We start from the raw sequence: 25085 nt of genomic DNA, 5'->3' as shown, positions 1-25085 counted from the left end.
TCCAGAGGCCAGCTATGCGTGAGATTTTTCAAAGCTCAACCCCCTCCCTCAGAAAAGAATTGCCAGTTTTAGAAGGCCTTTCTAAATCACCACCCAACTTTTTTTTTCTTTTTCTTTTAAATAAATAAAAAAATCAGAAATTTAATTGTGGACAAAGAAGTGTTCTAAAATGCATCAAAAACCTCCTCAGAATAATTAAAACTCACTTGAGGTACACACGAGATGTTGATGGTTAATGTGGAGGTTCGATTGTGTCAGATTATTTCCTTCCAAACTTAAACAAAAATCTACTAAAAATAATGTCCAAAATCATCCGCTCACTTCTTCTGCCTGTTGTGCCTTCGCTAGTGGAGCGCATTTCAATGAATTTGCTAAAAGAATCGGAAAAAAACTTGTGCGCAATAAGCGTTTTGCGCTCTGCCGAATTTTAGCTGAACCTACTGGAAGAGCAAAAGCGTACGCAATCTGCAAATTTGCGCTCTGTTTGTACAAAGTTTGTACAAAAAATGTCGTTAATTTTTTTTCCCGGTCTGGCCCCAATGCGTGAGTAAATAGTTGCTGTGCGTGTGAGCGTGATACAGAGCCCAAATGCGTGAGTCTCACACCTAATGCGTGAGACTTGGCAGGTCTGGTTTTGTTTTATTGTCACTATGGGCTTATTGCATCTCGCAAAATTTTAACGACAAACGACACAATTTCTGACCGCGTTCATGTTCACGCTGCTTTAGGAACAAACATCTATACATCCCACATCTCTGGAACCCTATATCGTTCAAACTAAATAAAAACGATAAATTCGTCCTCACTCCTTAATCTTCTCTTGTTTCACTTGTTTCACTTTCAGAAAGCATGTCAAGTTATGTTTAGGGTTTTGTTACGTCCAGTTTGGGTCAATAGACAAACTCCTAAAATGTACCCCATTCAGCCACATGAGGTCTCTTCTGTTAATATTATTTCCAGTAACCAACCCGACGGGCCGATTGCTAAATTAGGCTACAAAATGGAACTGGCAAAGTGTACATTCTGAGACCTGACCGACACACTGCTCTAACCAATTTTGTGAATGGACTTATATTCAAAAGGAAACTTAATGTCGTTTTGCTTAACAACTTTGACTAAATGCAAAGTTCTTTTTTACAGCTTCAAAATATCCTTTCACAAACAAACTTCCGTGATGGGGTAAACTCTGAAACTGCAACACTATACCTCCATGAACAAACCGTATTCTAAAACGGTTTTCATGTACTCATTTGAGTTTACTGGCAAAAGATAGTGTCCATAGTTTGAAAACAGCAAGATACGTTTTGCATCATTAGAGCAATTCCTGTATGGAGATTTTTGTATGTCCGAGGTCGCCACCCACTTTCAACCTAAAGTGGTCCCACGGCGACCTTTTTCACCAAGCAACATTTGGCTTGTCTCAAAACCAGACAACACACCACTCACAATACACTGACCAGAATGTAAGGGTTAGGCCCTTTGTGTAAGACCCCCCCCCCACCCCAAAATGTTATTAATTGTAAAGTTCCATTAGACACCTTCCAACCTATAGCCGGCCCTACCCAATGTTTCCAAATTATAAAGCTTCCGTTTGATCCGATCCTTGTCCATCATGATAATTCTCATGCCGTTGGAAGTGAATGTTTTTTTTTAATAAATATTCTCCATTTAATCTTGTCAACAAATGAGTCACCTGTCAGAAGGATTTCTAGGAAGTCTAACAACATCGACCAGTGGTTGACACATGGTCGCCTGAGAAACATCAATCTGTGAGTTACTTCATTCATTCAATGCAAATTTGTGAGATTTGTTTCGGTTTTGTCCTGGCACCCAGCCTCTTCGACCCTTTCGACCCTGCGCAGCAATGAATGAACCAATCCGGAGAACCATGCTCGTACAACATGAAAGTAACCCGACCAAAAAGGGTGGATCGAATGGCGGGTGGGCGGGCAGGGGGTAATGAGTAAACCAATCCGGAGAACCATCTGCTAAACACTGTCCAATGAGTCGCCTGTCAGAAACATTTCTAGGAAGTCTGGTAACAACATCGACCAGTGGTTGACACACGGTCACTGCCCAACTTTCTCCAATCAGATGACTTGTAAGTGGGAGTTTGGGTCAGGGTATTGTAGACTTGCAACCCGACGTCTGAAACCACACAAACGTATTGAATTCCACACACTTAACCGTGTTGATTTCCACAAGGATGCCATGCCACTGGACCTTCTAATTTTCAATCCAAGATGGCGCGGGTAACGCTTTTAAAGTATAGACTAGCGGGATGCCGCGCTTCGCGCGGCACTCCCTAGATGATGAAAATTCTTTACACAAATATTTCGAAATTTAATGTGGTTGAGGGTTTTATACGCCTCTCTCAATATTTATGCATGGCGTCATAATTCTAACCCAAAATGAAGCTATTTCGCACGTCCGCCACTACTTGCAGTGGCTGCCCCCACCTCGTTTTGGGTTAGACGACGTACCTTATGCATCTTCTAGAAACTATAAGGCTCCCCGGGAGCCTTAAAGGGGGTCTAATATGTTGGGGCTCCTTGGCGTTACACATTTTTCAAATCAGCATTGATAGGTGAAACTGACTGTTGGCCTGCAATAACCAAAGTTTCTTTTGTACTACACTACCAAAACTTTCCCCACACACTCAATATACATTCATAACGACTGCATTTCCTTTTTAAAAAACATCGTCAAAAAATGACATTTTCACGTCCCACGATACATAAATTATAGCGTTGCTGCAGCACTATACGTAAAGCGAGTTTTCGGAACATGCTGTGTGCCACAAATCTAATTTATCTACTGTTTTTTGGGTTTTTTTCGGGGGGCGGTAAGAGCGTAGGCCTCTTTTTAGTTTATTCTCATCTGAATTGGTCTTGTAAACTTTCTGGTCAATAGGCTGCTCGTTACGGGAGCACTTAACGTGAACGTCAAAAAAGTGTTTTGCAGAGAGGCCGCAAGCTATGCGTGAGATTTTTCAAAGCTCAATCCCCTCCCCCCGGAAAAAAAATTGCCAGTTTTAGAAGGCCTACGGCTCAAAATCAATCGTATCCATCATGTTCAGAATCACACCCCCAAAATAAGAACACTAGGTTTTCCGCTCAGAAGTGCATGCTGGTCTACAGCCCTTTTTGAAATCTGATCTTGACTAAATCTGCTTTACAAGGGGCGAAAAGCAGACAAATTGAAAAGTACACTGAGAACATCGGTCAATCTGTTTTTTTTTCTTTTCACAAATAATTAAGAAGGCTAAAAAGTACATGTCCATTTTCCGATTTCCATAAACCTACTCCAAACAATTATTATCCCAACATTTTGTCATGCTGCCACCATCTTGGTCATGCTCCCTTTATCCAGTAACAGTAATACATGCAAATATTCATTGAGCAAAAATGAATCGGACTATTTGCCCTTCAAGCCTCGGTTTGGTATCATTGATTTAAATGGGCGGAAATCAAGATGGCCGCACCATGATAAATGTATCTATTCACTAGAGGCTGTGTTTACGGGAAATCTGTTATTGTGCGAGTTACCAAGGTATGTACGAACCGTATACATCAATACAGAAATGCCCTACTTTTGCACTTGCATTTCTGTGGAGGAAATCGGTTAATCAGATCTTGAGGCTTTTAGGACATACACATCTGTGGCAGTGTACATCCTTCTCTTGCAAGTAACTTCTAGAGAAACATGGTTAGTGTAAATTGATGTTGGTATATTATGTTACGACCATTGAAGGTCGCTTATATAGGCTAAAGCCACTTTGTATAAAACAAGCTTGAATTTGAGGTAACAGTGGACATTGTTGTTATGGTCCAAATCAGTAGATTCTATAAAGAATTTATGAGATTCACAGAACACAGTAAATACATAATATTGGTAGGAGTGGGGGATACATAATATTGGTAGGATGGGGGAATACATAATATTGGTAGGATGGGGGGAATACATAATATTGGTAGGAGTGGGGAATACATAACATTGGTAGGTTGGGGGATGCATAATATTTGTAGGAGTGGGGGGATACATAATACATAATATTGGTAGGATGGGGGGAATACATAATATTGGTAGGATGGGGGGAATACATAATATTGGTAGGATGGGGGGAATACATAATATTGGTAGGATGGGGGGAATACATAATATTGGTAGGATGGGGGGAATACATAATATTGGTAGGATGGGGGATTACATAATATTGGTAGGATGGGGGATTACATAATATTGGTAGGATGGGGGAATACATAACATTGGATGCATAATATTTGTAGGAGTGGGGGTGGAATATATAATATTGGTAGAATGGGGAATATATAACATTAATTTGTAGGAGTGGAGGGGGAATACATAATATTGGTAGGATGGGGAATACATAATATTGGTAGGATGGGGGAATACATAACATTGGTAGGTTGGGGGATACATAATATTTGTAGGAGTGGGGGCGGAATACATAATATTGGTAGAATGGGAGAATATATAATATTTGTAGGAGTGGAGGGGAAATACATAATATTGGTAGGATGGGGGAATATATAATATTGGTAGGATGGGGAATACATAATATTGGTAGGATGGGGGAATACATAACATTGGTAGGATGGGGGAATACATAACATTGGTAGGATGGGGGATACATAATATTTGTAGGAGTGGGGGCGGAATACATAATATTGGTAGAATGGGAGAATATATAATATTTGTAGGAGTGGAGGGGAAATACATAATATTGGTAGGACGGGGGAATATATAATATTGGTAGGATGAGGGAATACATAATATTGGTAGGATGGGGGGTGGAATACATAATATTGGTAGGTTGGGGGGAATACATAGTATTTGTAGGATGGGGGATACATAATATTGGTAGGATGGGGGAATACATAACATTGGTAAGATGGGGGAGGAGTACATAATATTTGTAGGAGTGGGGGGGAATACATAATATTGGTAGGTTGGGGGATACATAATATGGTAGGATGGGGAGGGGGGAATAAATGGGGTGGGTACACAATGTAACTGGCGGCTTGGCGCATTAGCTAAATCAATCACTCGACTTAAGGAAGTCTATGACTAGCGCCCTCTCGTAATCATGGGTTTTTAATATTCGTCATGCTTGAAGGTTGTAAACATAAACTTATCCGTTAGTTTTGGATGAACGTTTTGGCTACTTGCCCCCTTTTTGAATCGTGTTTATGGGTAAGAGAAGGCTCTTATTTGATATCTACTATATCATGGATATTGTTGTATTATCAATTGCATTATTGTTCGTTACTGTTTATACAGAAATTTTTTACTGTTTATACAGAAATTTGTGTCTGTTTTCTAGGGGTTTGAGAGTACATGTGCATGTTTATTTTGCTACTGTTCATTACATTGCATTGTTTCATTGCATAAAAATGATTCTAGATTTGTATTTCATTTCGTCTAGGCTAAATAGAGTCGAAGTAGTCATTAAGTGTTCTGGGTTGAATGCTGGAAGTTTATCAGCTGGTCTAAGGCGTGAACGGTGAGGATTATGTTATTATTATGTTATATATTTGTATGATGACTAAGGATTATTCACGGTGTGTTTATAATTGATTAAAAAGGTCAAGTCATTAAGATGGTTGCAGAAACCATAGGTTCAATGCAGACGTTTATTTCTACACTGTATTAGGGAACTTAACTTCCATCTGACTAATGCTAGGTGCATTATAAATACAGTTCTTTAGTAGTATGTTATGATGAATGCATACCTTCTTATTGTTACTTATCAAATGGTAATTTGTTTTTTTGTTATCCATCTTGTTACAGTTTTCACAGTGATTTGAAACAAAATAAACCAGTTTCAACATCAGTAGAAGCTTCACAGCAGATTTATTATAGACCAACCCCCCCTCCCCCCCTTTGAGTGCTCATAGTGTGCTACACACCATACGATATATCGATCGCCAATAACTACGCACGGGGAACATAAGAGAGAGCAATACCCGAACACAGAGTAACCGTGATCTTAGCCAAATTCCATGGCTCTGCTTGCCGCGAGTAAAGAAATGGTGCTTGCGGAAGCAGAGAATTCCGCACTTACGTCGAACTTATTTCACAGGTATAGCAGGGAATGTTTGCTTGTGTTAGTGCATACTCCATCCACAATATACATCATTCGCTTACATCACAGAAAGCTGAGTGGGCGGAGAATGGTGATCGTAAGCACAGAATTCGGCGGTAAGCAGAGCTGGGAAATAGGGGGCCAGAACCCTATTATCAAAAAGCTGTTAAGCAAAAAATTTTGAAATTATTTTAGGGCTGAACAAACATAAACTAGAGTGGGATTCGACCCTACGACCTCCGGATTAACGTGCCGGCGCTCTACCAACTGCGCTATCTAGCCCTATATTGGCGGTGTCCCTATTTTGTCAATATCTTGTCGATAACTGGCTGCCGCTTCCATTGTAATTTGGGTGTGATCCTTGGCTACACGGCAGCTAACGGTTGTATGGCTTTTGACTGGCACCCCGAACAAAAATATTGACAAAATAGGAACACCGCCAATGGCTAGATAGGTCAGTTGGTAAAGCGCCGGCGCGTTAATCCGGAGGTCGTTGGTGCGAATCCCACTCCAGTCAATTCTTTGTTCAACCCCAAAATCTTTTTTTTAAATGTACCCTGTCAGTCTCCCTTGTGGTTTATATTGATAGTAAAACGTTTTGCTTAGCAATTTTCTTTGCTAGAAATGACCGGTGTAACAGTTGCAGTAATGTAAACTTTATGGAATTTTGACTGGTAACCAGCTTTTGTTAAGCAATATTTGTCTGTGCTTAGCAATACTGTTGTGCTTACACTTATTTTACAGGCTTTTGGGGGCCAAGGTTGTATGACATTGCCTGGGCCAATTTCATAGAGCTGCTTAAGTAAAAAAAAAAAATTCATTGCTTAGTAAAATCAGATTGCCGGCCAAGACTCCACTCAAATGTTATGCTAAGTAAACAGCAGCTAAATACTAGTCATAAGCAATGTATATGGCATGAAGTTTTGGCAAGTAAACTTGTGTAAAATAAGCAAGCTATTTTCGTGCTTAAGCAAATTTTTTGCTTAAGCAGCTCTATGAAATTGGCCCCTGATGTAAACATTATAAGTTGGTTTACCGTGAATTGGCCCTCGGATGTATCCGTCATGTCCCACAAGGAATAATCAGCATCTCTGTCGCCGTCCTCATTCACCGTAACCAAACCAGAAATACCTGTTGAAAAAAACAAACAGAATCTGGGGTTCAGGGGTTTGGGGTATATGTCTACTTTCTGCACGAAACAAAACACAATGTCAACAGAATTACGTTTAAGCTTACGAGGTTTGAATTAAAATATTAATTGATGAGGTGCTTTATTCGGATGAAAAAATGAATATCGTCTGATTTTTATTAACTTTTGATATCGAATGAAAGGAGGTCCCAAAACTAATTCCAGCTGTTTATTCTATAACTATGTAATTTGTGTCGAAATTCGGGCACAGAATTTCAATTGTAAAATTTTTTTAATAAAAATCAGACAAAATCCATGCTATACAACAAACTAAAAACCCGTCGTAAGCGCTGTGTGTTCCTCCAAGAGTCACAAGTTATACGGTCTTGCCTGCCAGGAAAGCCCTGGAATATACTAGGTCACTCATTAATTTGTTTAAATATAATATGTTACATGTTCTATTGTACAATACTAGTCTAGCATTCCAAAGCAATCCATGTATATAGACCTTTGACTTTCACATACTCTGCTAAAATGTGATGGTCAGTTAACTTTCAAACCAAGTGCTAGAATGTGTTCTAGACGCTGTATGTGTGGTTTTCTTCTTACAATTCTCCTCCGCTTAACAAAAGAACTGCATGCTTAAAGTGAAGAGCATTTTCTCATCTAACCGCCCCCCCCCCCACCCCAACCCCACCTTAATCGGCCCGAACACTCAAACTCATAAAACCCACTAGAGAAAAAGTCTCCATCTGAAAACCAATAGCACTTTAGACACCTGCTCTCATACTAAATATTATGTGGGAGTGTGGGGATGCATTTGAAATTTGTATTACATACCAACTTTTAATTTTTTTCAAGGGCACAATCCTTGAATGTTTACCTCTTTATTTCCGTTCTCTATCAATTGTTACTCAAAATACAATCTGTCATAATACAGAGAGCATGCTAGTGTGTTTTTGCCTTGTACACGGTTTTGGATCTAGGGCTGCAGGTAAAGTGCCCCCCGTCAATAGTTTAACCTTTAAAACTATCTCTTGTGAATTCTGGGCTTTTTGTCTACATAACTTTATTTAGCAGAAGTAAGTGAACATTCTTGGTTTAAGTTCACTTTCTAGCATTAAGTTCACTTTTCTAACAGTCCTTGGCTTCCAAACCAGTATTAACAAATGAAATTCAATAAAATAAACGTTGGTGAATTCGACATTGTTGATCCTTTTTTCGACATTCTAAATTTTCCTCAACAAAATAAATTAAATGAAACTTTCGTGTGACTTTTGTACTTTTTTATACAAACAAAAACATTCTAGGACCCTATGCCTTTAACACAGTTAACGGCAGTGGACACTATTGGTAATTGTCAAAGACTAGCCTTCACAGTTTGTGTATCTCAACAAATGCATAAAATAACAAACCTGTGAAAATTTGAGCTCAATCGGTCATCGAAGTTGTGAGATAATAATGAAAGAAAAATAACCCTTGTCACACAAAGTTGTGTGCGTTTAGATGGTTGATTTCGAGACCTCAAGTTCTAAATTTGAGGTCTCGAAATCAAATTCGTGGAAAATTACGTCTTTCTCGAAAACTATGGCACTTCAGAGGGAGCCGTTTCTCATAATGTTTTATACCATCAACCTCTCCCCATTACTCGTCACCAAGTAAGGTTTTATGCCAATAATTATTTTGAGTAATTACCAATAGTGTCGACTGCCTTTAAGCCTATTTTACCTTCAAACGTCCTGTTCCACATTTTTCTTGTTAGTGCCAGCCCATCAGAAAGGTTACCATTGTCACTCAACGTCTCGTTGACAGCGAGAGAAAACAAGATGATGACGTCATGGAATGCATTGGTGAAAAAGTTGTACTGTGAAACAAAAACAAAATGACGTATTAACCGGAGCTGAGCATAGACATTTCGCAAATACCCATTGCGCAAGTGCTAACTGTTGAAAGAGGTGCATGCTGGTCTAGCTAGGGATCAAACTTGAACACTAGCTAGACCAACATGCACCTCATTCCACGGCCAACGCGCTCATACCGAGTGTTTGTAAGGTATATTGAAAGACAGTGTCCAAATTGACGGCTTCGGGAGTGGCTTCGGGAGTGGCATGTGGCATCAGTTGTAGCCAAAGCCACTCGCTTCGGTAACGTGTAAGACTTGCAAAATTTTGCAACTGGAAACCACGTTTTTCAGTCACATAAAAAGGTGCCAGGCTAGACAGAACATTATTTTGGTTGTGCTCATTGATCTCTAGAGAACAATGGTTGCGCTACTTCTGGATAGAATAGTGCGTTCAGCAAACACGTGTCCAGGGTGGATTTCTCAAGGAGTTTAGACTAGTCTTATCTCGAGTAAGGACGAATTACTCGTCCTAACTTCGGACAAGTATTAAGTTTTTAAGATCTCCTAGTTAGGACTAGTCCTAAACTCTTTGTGAAATCGACCCCTGTAGAACTTTAAACTGGCCTTCCGTGTTGCAACTCAGTCAATACACAGGTTTGACGTAACAGTCCATAATGAGAACCGTCAACGGAAAATAGATACATTAGTTGAAAAGCAATCATCTCTGGAGACCTAATTTGAAGGGGGTTGGTCGTGTAAATAGCATCCAGTACACTTGAGAGACCGTTATGTTTCCAACTACCGGTTTGATCGCATGCATGGCTTGCTGAATCATGTATACAATGTTTTGCTCATACACTAACCAACTAACCAACTAACCGGGAACTCAAACAATGGGAACAGTGTTGAATGGGTATTTTGATATGTCAAATCGAAACAATCATTAATATAAGATTTTGTTAAATTTAATTAGTCAAGATGCGGTTACAACCATTTGTAGAATCTCTTTGTAGGAGTACTGGCTATATAAAGAACCCGTGCTGTGGTCATTAAACAAATTTCCTGAAAAAGATGAAGAAATCTCAGTGTTTTCTCACAAGCATCACGATTAAGTTTTCTCAGCTTGGTTTAATGGTCTCTTTCATTTTGAAAATGCGACGTTCGACAACAGTAGTGTGCCAAAACTTGCGGAGAAAAAAAAAGAATTATTGAAAACATTGAATTATGACAAAACATTTAACGCGACAAGAACTGAGGGGTAAAAATACGGGTTATGAAAATTGTTAACCCTGAAACAAATGCCCCCCCCCCCCAATGTAATGCTGTAAATGGCAACTTTAAAGGCAATACATTTGTTTTTTGGAACTGTTCAGTATTATTTTAACTCTGTAAAAACGTAGTAACGCCTTCAAGACTCTCATTTGAGGGTATATAAACTGATATTTGTTCATAAGTACATTACTTCGAAGTTTATGTTCCTCAAAAAGCTTTTTAATAGCGAAAGCAGCTGTAGGCCTCTATCAAAATTGCTATTGCCATTATGTTTAAAAGTGATTACCAAACGTTTGGCTTCCCTTGTAACTTATTTATGGCAAGAGAAAAGTGACTTACGTCGTCTCCTGGAGGGCTTGTCCAATTAAATTCACGTTTACGGCGGAGTTGCAGCTCGTTCCTGAACTCCTTATACTTGTCTGTGATTGGTTCGAGTAGGCGGAACGTCATCAGAGCTTCAAACGCTTGTTTAGCTTCGGCGTCTTGTCCGTCTCCCTATGGAAATACAAACAAATTTATCAAAATGAAACCCAATTTAAAGGCACTGGACACTATTGGTAATAACTCAAAACATATGTTAGCATAAAACTCACTTGGCAACGAGCAATGACATAAAATATGGTATCTTTACCAGTATTTGAAAACACGTTGCACGTGCTTAAATAATGTTCGTCTTACTGAGACAAACAAAACTAATTTCATGGTATTGTTATACTAATTTTTCAAAAACTACAGCATCTCAGCAAAAAAAGATTTCAAGGAAAGCCTTCTTCCATCATTATTTTTAAACTGTGTAAAGTTTAAAGTAAATCTGTGGACATTGTGTTTTGTGTTCATTTATTCATTCTATTAATTTTTCTTTTGCCTCACACAACAAAACAAAAGTGATAGAATGTACATTATATTGTAATAATTAGGACAACATAAGGACATTAGAATGTTGTGTGATGATGGAGGTCTCCAAGAAGCATCAGCTTGTCGAGTAGAGATCCCACTCATACAATAAGTATCCAAACCCTTTAAAATTGAAGGCTGCACACGCCTGGACAGAGAGATGGCCATCAGTTGGTCCATTTGTGCAGACGTTAATCGTTAAATATTAAATTTGACATAGATGGTGCTCGCTGGGAAATCAAAACATAGTGTTCCAACCGTCCGTAGACCTTGAGCGATTTTGTGTTCTGTATAGCAATACATTAAATGCATTTGATTGATTATTCTATTAGTGTATTTCATTTACTTATTCCTGCTCTACATATACTTAAAGACACTTTACACTATTGGTATTGTCTAAGACCAGTCTTCTCACTTGGTTTATCTCAACATATGCATAAAATACAGACCTGTGAAAATTTGAGCTCTATTTGTCGTCGGAGTTGCGAGATAACCATGAAAGAAAAAGAAAAAAACCTTGTCACACGAAGTTGTGTGCTTTCAGAAGCTTGATTTCGAGACCTCAAATTCTAAACTTGAGGTCTCGAAATCAAATTCGTGGAAAATTACTTCTTTCTCGAAAACTACGTCACTTCAGAGGAAGCCGTTTCTCACAATGTTGTATACTATCAACCTCTCCCCATTACCCGTTACCAAGTGAGGTTTTATGCTGATAATTATTTTAAGTAATTACCAATAGTGTCCACTGCCTTTAAGCCTTTTGAAGGATGTGTGCGTCCCTTGTTATCCATCTACACAATTAATTGCTTTGAATCGTCACTGATACATTGTGTATACACAAAGCGATTTTTTCAGTATCAAGTTCTTTTTACATAATTCAATAGTATTTTGTCAAGGTCTACAGTTTTATGAGTTTCAACGACTCAAGGAAATATTTATTCGATTGTTACTAGTTAGGCCTACCCGTTCGTGGGGTCGGTTTGATACGACCAAGGAGTAGCATAGTGCCCATTTACATGGCCCAATTTTAGAATGCTTCTTGCTGCAGTATTCGGTGCTTATGGTGCGATGTAAAACACGTCATTCTGCGGTGCGGTTAGCTTATGATTTCGCAGTAAGCAGAGTCATAAACTAAGCAATTCCCGTTTAGTATTTAAATCGAACATCGTGCGTACTAACATCACGGGCTGTTTTTTTTTTTTTTTTTTTTTTTTTTTTTTTACTTTCATTTTTTTAGGGGAGGGGTGTTTATAAAACTGATGGCGGCATGACGCATAAGCGTTTGCCAAACGATTATAAACAAAAGTGCGCCGGTTGGCATATTGCCGGCCGAATGTTAGCAAAAATATTTACATTTATTGGATATATTTGTGTAACATTTCTACAAACTATGCCTATCTGATTTTGATTTGCATTTAGGGCCTTCCATAGTTTTCCAACAAATCGGTTGGCAATCCAGTCTATAGAATGTCCTTATGGATGTCTTTATTGCAGCACACACTGTATGCATACCGGTGAAACCGGTTTATGACAAAACATCACATAAAAGTCAATAACACACAACAACCATCATTCGATTGTTTGCATCCATGTGGAGACATCTTTTGTTCCTTCCTTTGTCCCTGAATTTAAGAACCTCCCATAGACTCTGTATGCCTACACATAATTCAGGCTTTCAGAAATTCCAGATGGGGACCTTTCTTGTTCCCTTTTATGATTAAATTTCATATTTTCCAGTTCCGGACATTTCATATTTCTCGTTTCTTTTGTTGGATGAAAGCATCAATTGATTTGTTTCCAGGTCAGTGAAATCAAAATCAAAGGTAAGCAAGCCCTGCCCCCTTTGTGTGCTGTTTACGAACTCTGGCTAAGTAAAACATAGACTTGTCGACTAAAAGGGAGGACTGAGACCCAGGTTATTTGTTTGATATTAAAGAATTAGCCATTGCAAACAGCTTACCAACCAAAAGGTCCTAACATGCAAAAACACATTTCATGGCTTGAAGGAAACAATTACTTAGATTATTATCAAACAAAAACAACACCATGCAAACTGACTGGATAAATTGTAAAACAAATTGGGGTTGAACAAAAAGTCAAATTTGAACCAAAAGTCCGCCGTTTTAACGCGCCGGTGCTCTACGAGAACACATACAACCGTTTACTGCCATTTAACCAAGGATCACGCCCCAGCTTATAACACAACCTGGAAAGCGACAGCCAGGGGATGAGTTTAAGGGGGTCCGACTTTTTATTTCAGATTAGGCCAACCAAACACGAAAAGGGAAACCATGACAAGATTTTGTGTTGAACAAAGACGCATTTTACTTGAGTTATATATTTCTATATATCACTGTCTCGTTAAAGAGATGACTATCACTGTGACCCATAATAGGCATGAAGATATTTAGGCAAGACAAAAATTCAGTTTCTGATATGAGAGAATAAAACCTACGCAATAATCCTAAACCCGACCATCATGCAAGGTCTCGTCCTGGGCCGGGGCTCGAACCGGGGACATAGACGTAATGGCAGGGAAGAAAATATAACAAACACCCCATGGTCCCAGGGATCCTGACCTATTTTTGAGTCATACTGAAAACTGGCAACAATCTGGATTTTAACTCAGTTGGGCACAGTTTCGGGTCAGTTTGACACAGATTTGGGGTCATTCTGACCCAAACAATTGACAGAGCTCGATTTCACAAAGCACATAGATTTATCTTAAAGATGAGTAACTTGTCTGGTATACCATAGTGATCAGGGCCCAATTTCATAGAGCTGCTTCAGAACACAATTTTGCTTAAGCAAAAGAATCCTTGCTGAGTAAAATCAGATTACTGGCCAAGACTCCATTCAATTGTTATGCTAAGTGAACAAAAGCTAAATACCAGCCACAAGCAATGTATATGGCATGAAATTTTGGCCAGTAACATGTGTAAAATAGGTGAGCTATTTTCGTGCTTAAGCAAGCAAAATTGTTGCTTAAGCAGCTCTATGAAATTGGCCCCTGTATCGTGACATCACCCTTTGCTTATGAAGATCAAACTTACCTCTTTGTGAAAATGGCCCAAGGCCTCATGGGTGATTTTAGAATGCACTGAGCCAATTAAAATGCCAATGAGCCAAACATTATGATATTTTAAATAAAATTTTGAGCTTCAAATGCTTCCCACATACCTGTTGCCAAGACGAGTCTCCAAACCTCCACGTGTTGTTGAAAAGGTGAACGGAGAAGAAGACGTATTCACCGTTAATGTAGCCCGCTCTGTAGGCCTTCAACATGATATCTCGTACTGCTTCAACGGGTGTTATTATGAAGATAACTGCAGGGGAGGAGGATTAAACAAAATATTAATATTCGTTTAGTATATAATTGTTTCATTACTGTGTTGTTTAGGATGAAAGCTTTACGGTACAGTACACGCCAAGGTTCCTCGGTTAAAAAAAAATGAATAAAATTAAAATGCATGGCCAAATTTGGACGGTTACTTTTCTATTGTAATGTGATGAAAGACGTTTATCAGGCTGGTAAAATATAAACTCATATTGTAATGTGTATTTGTCTTTCTGAATGAACAGGAGATGAGGCTCTCAAGAAAAAACATGCAAAATAACTAGTTGGTGCTTTCTCAAACCTAAAAGTATAAATGCTTGGTTCAAAACGGCCAAAGATTTGACCCGTATCCTTAAGAAAAGCTACAGATGACGAAGTTCAAAGGGTGGAAGGGCAACTTCAATGAGGGTGTACGTACAAAGATGTATGAAAACAAAATTCACGTCCACATGGGGGACTTTGGTCAGAATTGGGCACGAAGTATGACGCCGGTTCCTTTCTAGAAGGATGGCAATGGTAACATACCTCAAACTCGTCCATCGAATCTTTGAAATTCATTCAAGACAAATTCTAGACGCGTTACCACAGGAGGGGGGTCTCACGCAAAAATGAGATCGAAGAAAGTGAACATTATATTGAATGGATCTGTACTTCAAATAGCCCCAACAACTTTATATATCGGTTAAAAGATCTTTTGGAACCATTTTACCCAATGGACATTAAACCAACAGAGCAAAGTTCAGTTGGGTTGTATTTACTCGATAGCAGTTTGAGACATACGCACGTATGGAGACAATATGTCCGAATTTGGCGGCTCCAGTTACGACTACGGCTAGGTTTCTGCGTCACACTTGGGTTGAAGTATATAGGACACCAATATAGGACATCCATATAGGACGTCAGTATCCGCCAATTCGGGTACGACCTTATTTAAAGCTTAACGTTTTGCCATTTAGTGGTTTTGTTAGAACCTTACTTCTTCCTCTCCGCACAGCAGCGTCTAACGCAGCCTGGTTGGATGCCTGTAGATCCAGTACAACCGGATTGATATAGACACCCGCTTCTTCAAGTTTGCCTTTTACACTGGTGGCCATTATCTTCCAAATACTCGTGTCATTCCAGATTATCGAGCATCGTGTCCACGACCACTTTTTGAAGAGAGCTACGGCGAAACGTCCCATCGCGCCCAGCTGAAAAGCAGTCCTTGTGAGGGTCTTGTACTGTGCTTTGTTACCGAGGTCCCCCGACGTTGACGCTCCGGATAGAACAGGGACATTCCAGAACGCTGCCAAGTCCGAGACTCCTTTACACTCGAAGCTACAAGCTGGTCCCAGGAAAAGCCTCACTCCGTGCCGGTAGAAGAGATCAGACGCAACACCAGGAGCCATCATGACGGATGGACTGCACTTCGCACCGGTAGATTGAAACACATAGGAGAGGCTGAAGTTCAGATATGACCCGGTATCCACCAGAGCTTTGACCGTCTCTATGGCGATATCTACGGCAGGCTGGATGCGGACCTGGTCGAATATTTCAACTCCACCCGTCTGGAGCAAGAGACCTGCCCGGATCTCCGGTGGCCCATCGGGTTGAGCGTTGATGCTTTGAACGCAATGCGAAAAGCAAACCACGCGAAAGATAGCGTCGAGTAGTTCGGTTTTCATCTTCACGGCGAATAGGACAAGTCAAGACCGCATCCGTGAAGAAACTGAAATGAGGCAGTGTTCCAATTCAAGGGTTCGTGTTTAAATCACCGTATTTCGCCCTTCTGAATCACAGGTGCGCGATCGCTGATGAGAGTGACTGTGTGCGTATGTAAACGCTTGAAGGTTGAAACAAGCTGCTCTTACATCAACACATTTCCGAAGACGTGAGCCCTCGACTGGGAATACTAAACCGCATCTCTCCTCTCGGAAAACGAAGTAAACCTTGGAGTCTGCCTTACCCAAACATCACCGACGATGGCAAGACATTGCGGGTCTAACAAAATAATACATACGTGACGAATGGCTCGTGAGTGCGCACGGCCACTGGACAGCAATTTTGTTATGTACATCAAAGTTGCCACTGTCGTAGTGCTTTTCAATGGGGACTTTGTTTTCTCAAATGATTCGAAGAGGAATCCTTAAAAACCCTCAGATTTTTTTTTTTAAAGGATGGCAAGTTTGATGTACAGAACAAATGTCACCGAACAGTCGCAAAGACTTGCGTAGAAAGGGCGGTAACAGCACGCATTGATAACAACTCTAAAAAAATTATTAGTCAAAACAACACTAATTAGTCATATGAGACATGATTTGGACTATTTTACGTCAAATTATGTCTCATATGACTAATTAATAGTGTTGTTTTGACTACAATGGTGCATTTAAAGTGCACGCAGTTTTCTTTGCCATTCTATCAAGAGGAAGAGAAAACAACCCTTTGGTGAGAGTTTGGTGAAAAATGTCATGTAAATTTTGAGTTTTGTCAGTGGGCTTTTGTTTTTTGTACACGCATTCTCTAGAGAAGACAACAAAGTTCGGAGTTTTTTAAGGTACTTCGTTGAAGATTTGCCGATTTGAAGAAGAACAACTTGATTTAAGTTAAAAAAAAAAAAAACTATTGGTTCTATTCTGGCATTGCACGAAAATATCAAGCAATGATAATATTGATAATTAAAACGCAAAACTGAAAAAGAATAATAGTTGAGATCCCGATAATATTTCAGGTTCAAAACCACGTACAAACATTTTTGCAAATTACATGTATTTTGTGAATATTCCAAGACATAAATGCGACAAGTGTTTTTGTTTAGAAAACAGCATCATCTGTCAAAATTCGTTTAATAAGAAAACTCGCTCGGCGAAAATCTGGCCTTTAAAGGTAGTCATACCTTTGTTGCAATTGTTCAGCCAATGAGTTACCTTCGTTTGACGTGAGCCGAGGGTGCCCTACTTAAAGGCAGTGGACACTATTGGTAATTACTCAAAATATTTATTAGCATAAAACCTTTCTTGGTGACGAGTAATGGGGAGAGGTTGATAGTATAAAACAATGTGAGAAACGGCTCCCTCTGAAGTGCCATAGTTTTCGAGAAAGAAGTAATTTTCCACGAATTTGATTTCGAGACCTTAGGTTTAGAACTTGAGGTCTCGAAATCAACCTTCTAAACGCACACAACTTCCGTGTGACAAGGGTGTTTTTTTCTTTCATTATTATCTCGCAAGTTTGATGACCGATTTAGCTAAAGTTTTCACAGGTTTGTTATTTTATACACATGTTGAGATACACCAACTGTGAAGGCTAGTCTTTGACAATTACCAGTAGTGTCCACTGCCTTTAAATGACGTCTTGTGCATGTGGTTTAAAAGTAAATTACCCTATCAAAGCGAATACACCACGGAGTTAGCTTTCAACCTTGTCTTCCCAATAATGGCCTGTCGTTAACATATGTTTATGAACCGTATGCGAGTTTTAAAATATAGTTTGTTTAATTATTCATCTGATAATGATGGTACATTTTCGATCAGCGAAAGAAAGTAGGCCTACACTTACCAAACATGGGCTGGCTTTTAACTGTGTTTTCCGTTTATGGTCTGTCGTTACATTTTGTTCATGAATTGTATGCGAGTTTAAAATTAGTTTTTTAAATTGGCCATCTGGGCCCAATTTCATAATGTTCGTAAAGCCACTGGACACTTTCGGAACAGAAAAAAAGTTCAAAGATTTACAAATAACTAACAGGTTTTACAGAAGGTAATGGTGAAATACTTCTCTTGAAATAATATTCCCTGAAATGCTTTCCTTTTTTATAAAACATTACAACAGTTATCAATTCTCGAGAATTATTATTTGTTTAAAACACATGTCATGACACGGTGAAACGTGCGGAAACAAGGGTGGGTTTTCCCGTTATTTTCTCCCGACTCCGATGACCGATTGAGCCAAAATTTTCTCAGGTTTGTTATTTTATATATAAGTTTTGATACACGAAATGTGGGGCTTGAACAATCCTGTTTACCGAAAGTGTCCAATGGCTTTAAGCAGAAAACAACTACTTTACGAATTTTTTGCTTAGCAAAAACTGAGTCAGGCACCAGCCACAACAATGCAAACTTAATGTTATTAAGGCTGGTAATCTGATTCTGCTAAGTAATAATATTCTGTATTTAGCGATTTTTGTTGTCCTCAAAAGTTTTAAGAAATGTTGTCCTGGTTATGATGTAAACTTCGGGCCATCGAAGTAATTTGCTTTCAACCTTGTATCCAATAATGGTCTGTCGTTACAATTGTATATGAACCGTATGTGACTAGAACTCGAACTAGGTGTTTTACTCATCTGGTAACGATACAAACTTTTCGGCCGCGAAATAAAGTACACGATCAAAGCGAACACATTATTACACCACAGGATAATTACTTGCTTTCAACCTTGTATCCAATAATGGTCTGTCGTTACAATTGTTTATGAACCGTATGTGACTAGAACTAGAACTAGGTGTTTAAATTATTCATCTGGTAATAATGCAAATTTTTCGGCCTCGAAAAATAAAGTACACGATCAAAGCGAACACAATTACACCACAGGGTAATTATTTGCTTTCAACCTTGTTTTCTAATAATGGTCTGTCGTTACATTTTGTAACTGAACCGTATGTGACTGGAACTAGAAATAGATGTTTAAATTATTCATCTAGTAATGATGCAAAGTTTTCGCCCGGCGAAATAAAGTATCGGATCAAACCGAGCACCATTGTACCACAGGGTAATTATTTGCTTTCAACCTTGTTTTCTAACAATGGTCTGCCGTTACATTTGCCTAGGCCTATAAATCCTTATATGAGAGACTAAAGTATATATTTTTAAGTGGCCTATTCATGAAACTAATGATGCGCCTCCAAACTAATGATGCGCCTCCAAACCAAGTAGGACTACCAATATTGCAAAGTTATGACTCATTATACGATAGAACAATGACGATAGAGAGAAAAGAAACTTGACAAAAGGACATAAACCGTGCACAACACAAAGACACGGTCGTGTCTTAGTCTCTGTTGTACAGTAGTATTTTGTATATTTTGTTTCACTAATGAGAGATTTAAGTCATTTTAAATGGTTGTTTATTTACATGTCTCTTTAACAGGTTCACATTGAACTGCATTTTTTCACGTTCAAATTTACTGCTTCAAATTATCACAAAAGTCCGAAAATTTCAATCGAAACAGGATTTTTAAAGCAACAAATTTTTCTTTACCATTTTTTCCTCTAAACTGTGAAATACATGCTCCAGATTTTAGACATCAATATAGTTTTGTAAAGCTTACATTTAAAAAGTTTATAAATTCTAGTAATTGTTTGCAATATCGCACATTTTGTCATGTTTGTAGTCCAAGGTATAAACAAAAATCTACCCCCTCTTCTTTCTTTGCTTGGTTTGAACAGCAAAGGATAGACAGATATATCCCCTCCTCTTTTGGATAGAAAATTCTATCCCTCATCTTTTTGGCTGGGTTTGAGGAACAAGGGATATAACATTCTATCCCGTCACCTTTTTGTCTGGGCTTGAGGAACAAGGGATAGAATATAATAATATTAATAATGAAAACTTAAAAAGCCCACAAATCCGTCAAAGTACTCATGGCGCTAAACACAAAACAGAAGTTTAGAAGAAATCCAGATCAGAAATTTATGTTCATAATTTTATAATAGCAATAATAATGGAACAAGAAGGTTCAAATTATTTATGTTAAAAAATGGACAGGAAAAACGGAAGGGAGGGGATCACCCTTGTTCACATCCAGACAAAGTTAAAACAACGTAGTCTTGCAGCAAAGCCCCCTAAAAAAAAAGACATTTGCACCTCCCCCCCCCCCCCCCCCTCCCTTCCGCCTCGGGTTACTCTGTTGATTATGTTTTCGATCAAAATATTACACAATACACCACAATGGAAACAATATAGACGCATTGAACTAATTAGTAAATACAACAATGGCTGACAGTAGAACCATCATACGGACAAACCAACATTCTAATAATATAGGCCTAAAGCATTCATTTTATGAAGGCCATTTTAAGGTGCTTGTCCATAAAAAGAATTTGTAGACGTTGGTTATACAGCATGAGGTAAATAATATCGACTGTTGTGTGCATATTGTGTGCCTTTCTTGTGTAAGATAACCAAAAAAAAAAACGTTTTTAAAATGTTAGAGTCATCTTTTTGTAACAGGTCGTATACCACACGGCTCTGTGTTAAAAGCAAACTGTGAACATTCATTGTTCAGGGGTCCATTTCACAAAGAGTTTAATAGGACCAGGAGATATACAAAATGTATGGCTAGTCCAAAGTTAGGACGATAGTAATTCGTCCCAACTCGAGATAAGACTACTCTTAACTCTTTGGAAATCCACCCCTGTGCGCTTAAAGAATATCACATTCTTCAACATTATAACAAGACTAAAGTTTGTTAAAGCTTATAAAAATTAATTTTTTATTCGGGTAATTTTTGTTAAAGGTCTGTTTACGCCTGATAATGACTCTTAAAAAACGACAAAAACAACTTCGCCTATAGAAGCCTATATGCTTTCGATAGTATAAACAAACAAAAAACATCAACATTTTGAAATTAAATGTTCACAGATTAGTTTTGTTGTATATGTACATCTACATTTATGATTGAAACAATCAAGCGGTTCCAAACACCAAAGGTGTATCTTGCCTTTAATACTAGATTTAAAATGTTACCCATTGACCGTTCGGTGAACAGTGCTGTGGCCCAACCCTTTACAATTACACTTTTACTGCAGCTGAAATCACAAAACCACTAATTAGTTCATAACTAATTCATTGCTAATCACACATTTATATTCTTCGTTTGATAGTCTACCCTCTTATCATTGACACACTCAGAAAATATTAACTTGTCTGAGAAACTTCGTTCAGCCTGTTCAGCTGTTTTAATGATTCTCACAATGCATTTATTTACAGTTCCCTTGGGAGCATAATGCGCAGCAAAGTATATTCATAAACAGGTATTGCACAATATACATTTCCGTTATTATTAGGATTAAAGGCAGTGGACACTATTGGTAATTACTTAAAATAATTATTAGCATAAAAACTTATTTTGTAAAGTGCAATGGGGAGAGGTTGATAATATAAAACTTGTGAGAAACGGCTCCCTTTGAAGTAACATAGTTTTCGAGAACGAAGTAATTTTCCGCGAATTTGATTTCGAGACCTCAGATTTAGATTTTGATATCTCGAAATAAAGCACCTGAAAGCTTCTTCGTGTGACAAGGTGTTTTTTCTTTCATTATTACATCTCAACTTCGAGGACCAATTGAGCTCAAATTTTCACAGCTTTGTTATTTTATGCATATGCGATACACCAAGTAAGATGATTGGTCTTTGACAATTACCAATAGTGTCCAGTGTCTTTAATACATAATATATTTTTGATTAGTGTAAACAGAGGGTTTGCCTTGCCTGCCAGACCCCTTGATATTTATGTAGTGAAATTTGACATCAGCTCTACATGTTTCCGATAGTATTAGATCTGTCAAACCAAGACAAATTAGATTACACCGAAAGCTAACGACTATATGGTACGTATTATTAAATAATATAATTTCGCCTTCGTTAATCATAATCGTTAATCATGTTGGTATATTAGTACGCAATAGCCATGGGCCTTTAAATTTAATATTATACTACTATTGAAGAACTCGGGGGAAAGGTCCTATAAAGTGGCAACTGTCTACCGTACGCTCACGAACATGATACCGTAATGTGCATTTCATAAATGCGGGAACAACATTCGCCGGTGAAGGACCTGTACAACTAAAGGTACTAGTTAAAGTCACCGGACACCTTTTGTAATTTTCAAAGTTTTCACTTGTGTGTCAAAACATAAAATAACAAACCTGTGGAAATTTGGGCTCAACTTGTCATCAAATTTACAAACAAAAGCACCCTTGGTAATAGTTATAAAAAGCAGGACAGTTCTTTTCAGAACTGAGAAGTCTCCCGATTCTCCGATTACTACTCCACGGCAGTAGAATAAAGCAAGACAGTTCCCTAAGAACAACTCTACCTGGCAAGTAGATACACACATGGTGTTACCGCAAACCAATATATATATATTGATACCCCACCATGCAATGCCTCAAATCCTACAAAAACACCCTTGTTTCAATTACTTTGTGGGCTTTTAGATGCATGTTATAAAGACTTCAACTGAAGTGTTTTAATACTTGAGTGATAATTTACCTCTTTACTCAAAAACTCCATTACTTCAGAGGAAGCCGTTTCTTACTATGTTTTATTCTTTCAACAGCTCTCGATTGCTCATTACCAAGTTTTTATGCTAACAACTATTTGGAGTAGGCATAATACCAATAGTGTCCAGTGCCTTTAAAGGTGATTCAATTATTTGAAATCGTCGTTTGGGGAGCAAGGACAACCATGAACAAGTACATCGAGCATTAAGCCGATCCAGCTGGAGTGCCTTAAAGTGTCATTGCGACTGATTTCATTATTTTCCTGATCGGCAGAAGGGAATTACTGGAATAAATCGATCTCGTGGAACCTTGAGGAGCTTTTGCAAAGCATAGCAAGCCCTCGACTGCAACAAAACACCCAATGCAGTACCTGTAGGCATCCTGCACACGACGTCGTTTAAGTAGGGCACCCTCGGTTCAGGTCAAACGAAGGTAGCTCATTTGTAGACTGGTACCCTGTCTTTATCCGAAAGACAAGCTATACTTGTTTTTCAGAACCAGTGATTTCATTGGATACAGTGTTGATAAACGTCAGTGACGTTTTGATTAGTTTGAGGTGACGTTTGGTAGCTGCACTTGCGGTCGTCTCCACTAATGAATGTACTAGGTGAAAGGTGAAGATGGACGGGGACTGACCTAGGCTTGAAGCCACTCTCTGTCGTTATTCACAAGTCTCGAAGTGTGACGTCAGATGTTCAGGCAAGCTCATTGGCTGATCATGCGGCCGTATCCGAATTGACTTCTACAGCTAGTATGGCTACGGCTGTTGCTAAGGATATATATACTTCAACGCAGTAATCTAGCCGTAGCCGTAGTTGTTAGTATCGCAACTCGTCTCTTCAGGTTATTCCGCAAAAGGATTAAGGCCCTCTATAGACCAATCAGAAGGCTGCATTTTGGGTCGCGTGAGACATAATTTGCATATTGGTTTCAGGAGCCGTTATGAACTAAACCATTTAACCAACGGTGGGTGTACATTAATGCGTGAGGGATGTTATGTTAATAGTTTAATATAAAACATCGTATAAGAGTAATGTTGTAAAATTATTTTACCATACACAAACAAGTTTGAGTTAATTTAAGTTTAAGTTTATCAAGTTAATATTAATATTGTCGGTTAATATTAATTAACAATTTAGATATTGACAACCTTTCCTTGGTAAATGGTGTACGCCATTTGGAAAGTACGAGTCTCTTAATACCCTACACGAATACTGTGCCAACCTACATTTTTTTAGTGCCCAACCAAAACTAAGGTTATACATAAAAGTTTTCTCCGACTAAGGGTGACAGACTATAAACAAAACAGAGTGCCGAAGGCGCAATATGCGGAACTGAAGCTTTTACATACGCATGGGCGCCATTCCAGCAAGTAAAAGTTTTTGTTTCCCAATGATGGGAATGGCCTTTGTCTGCACTGAGCTGCACTGGTATATTGTTGTATCAAAAAAAGTTACTTGCCGAAATGGCGTCCAGTTGGATTTCACATTTCAGCCCGAGTTTCGCATCGTGCGCCTTCGGTGCTCTATAGTCTTTGTTATAAACACACTTTGACGTGACATTATAACAGCCACGGGCTTGTTGAGACAATGTGGACTGGGTCTAATGAAGACGCTAAAGAAAAATGATTTGGTTATGTTTATACACAGATGTATTCCTTAGTTTTGTCGGATAAATCTAAGCTTCAGGTACGCTTCAAACCATAGAATTAAACTCACCAAAGTCGAAGGCGTGTGTACATAAAAAATCCACAGTATGTATGTGGAAATCACATACTGTTTCTCCGTGTTTTAAAGCATCGTTGGAATAGGCTCGAACAGATCCTTCAAAAAGCTATATGATCTTTGTCGATATTATATACAGTTGATGCAATAACTGTACATTAAGATATGCTTCATTTCGGAAACGTAGGTCTGCTTTGTGTACCAACATTAATGAGACCGTGAGGTGTACACATGGAGCTGTATAGCTCCACGGTGTAGGCCTTGTGTGCATTTTTCTTTAGTCCGTTTCCTTCCTCCATGGTTGAACCATTGAACCGAGGTGCAGGATAAACCAACAGAGTTGATCGGTGGTCAGTGGTCAATAGATGACGTCATAACCGATTAATTTACAAACCGAAAAAAGTCCGACCATGGTTTGTGTCTTTAGGACTTTGTGACGTGACACAGCACGTTGATATTCTTCCTCTGTTTAAAGTCGTTAAAGAAAGCGGCGCTCATTTAAACGGGACAGAAGC

At 38.7% G+C, this 25085-nt stretch overlaps 1 protein-coding gene across 2 annotated transcripts in view; it reads right to left on the bottom strand.

Moving 5' to 3' along the window:
* Positions 1-24621, bottom strand: part of LOC139937256 (atrial natriuretic peptide receptor 1-like) — a 54963-nt gene extending 30342 nt beyond the window's left edge. The window contains exons 1-5 of one of the 2 annotated variants that reach the window (XM_071932351.1): positions 24565-24621; positions 14428-14573; positions 10693-10848; positions 8967-9102; positions 7146-7240 (exon numbers count right to left, since the gene is read on the bottom strand). In XM_071932351.1, the coding sequence (XP_071788452.1) occupies positions 7146-7240; positions 8967-9102; positions 10693-10848; positions 14428-14532 (492 nt within the window). In that variant the 5' untranslated portion in view covers positions 14533-14573; positions 24565-24621. Of the gene's footprint in view, positions 1-7145; positions 7241-8966; positions 9103-10692; positions 10849-14427; positions 14574-15560; positions 15766-24564 lie in introns of those variants that run through there. The other variant, XM_071932352.1, reaches the window with a different exon arrangement.
* Between the last annotated feature and the right edge of the window lie 464 nt (positions 24622-25085).

This window comes from Asterias amurensis, chromosome 5 (assembly GCF_032118995.1).
Source record: "Asterias amurensis chromosome 5, ASM3211899v1".
Lineage (NCBI taxonomy): Eukaryota > Metazoa > Echinodermata > Asteroidea > Forcipulatida > Asteriidae > Asterias > Asterias amurensis.
Note: the sequence above shows the minus strand (reverse complement) of the source record. Positions and strands in the feature narration are given on the sequence as shown.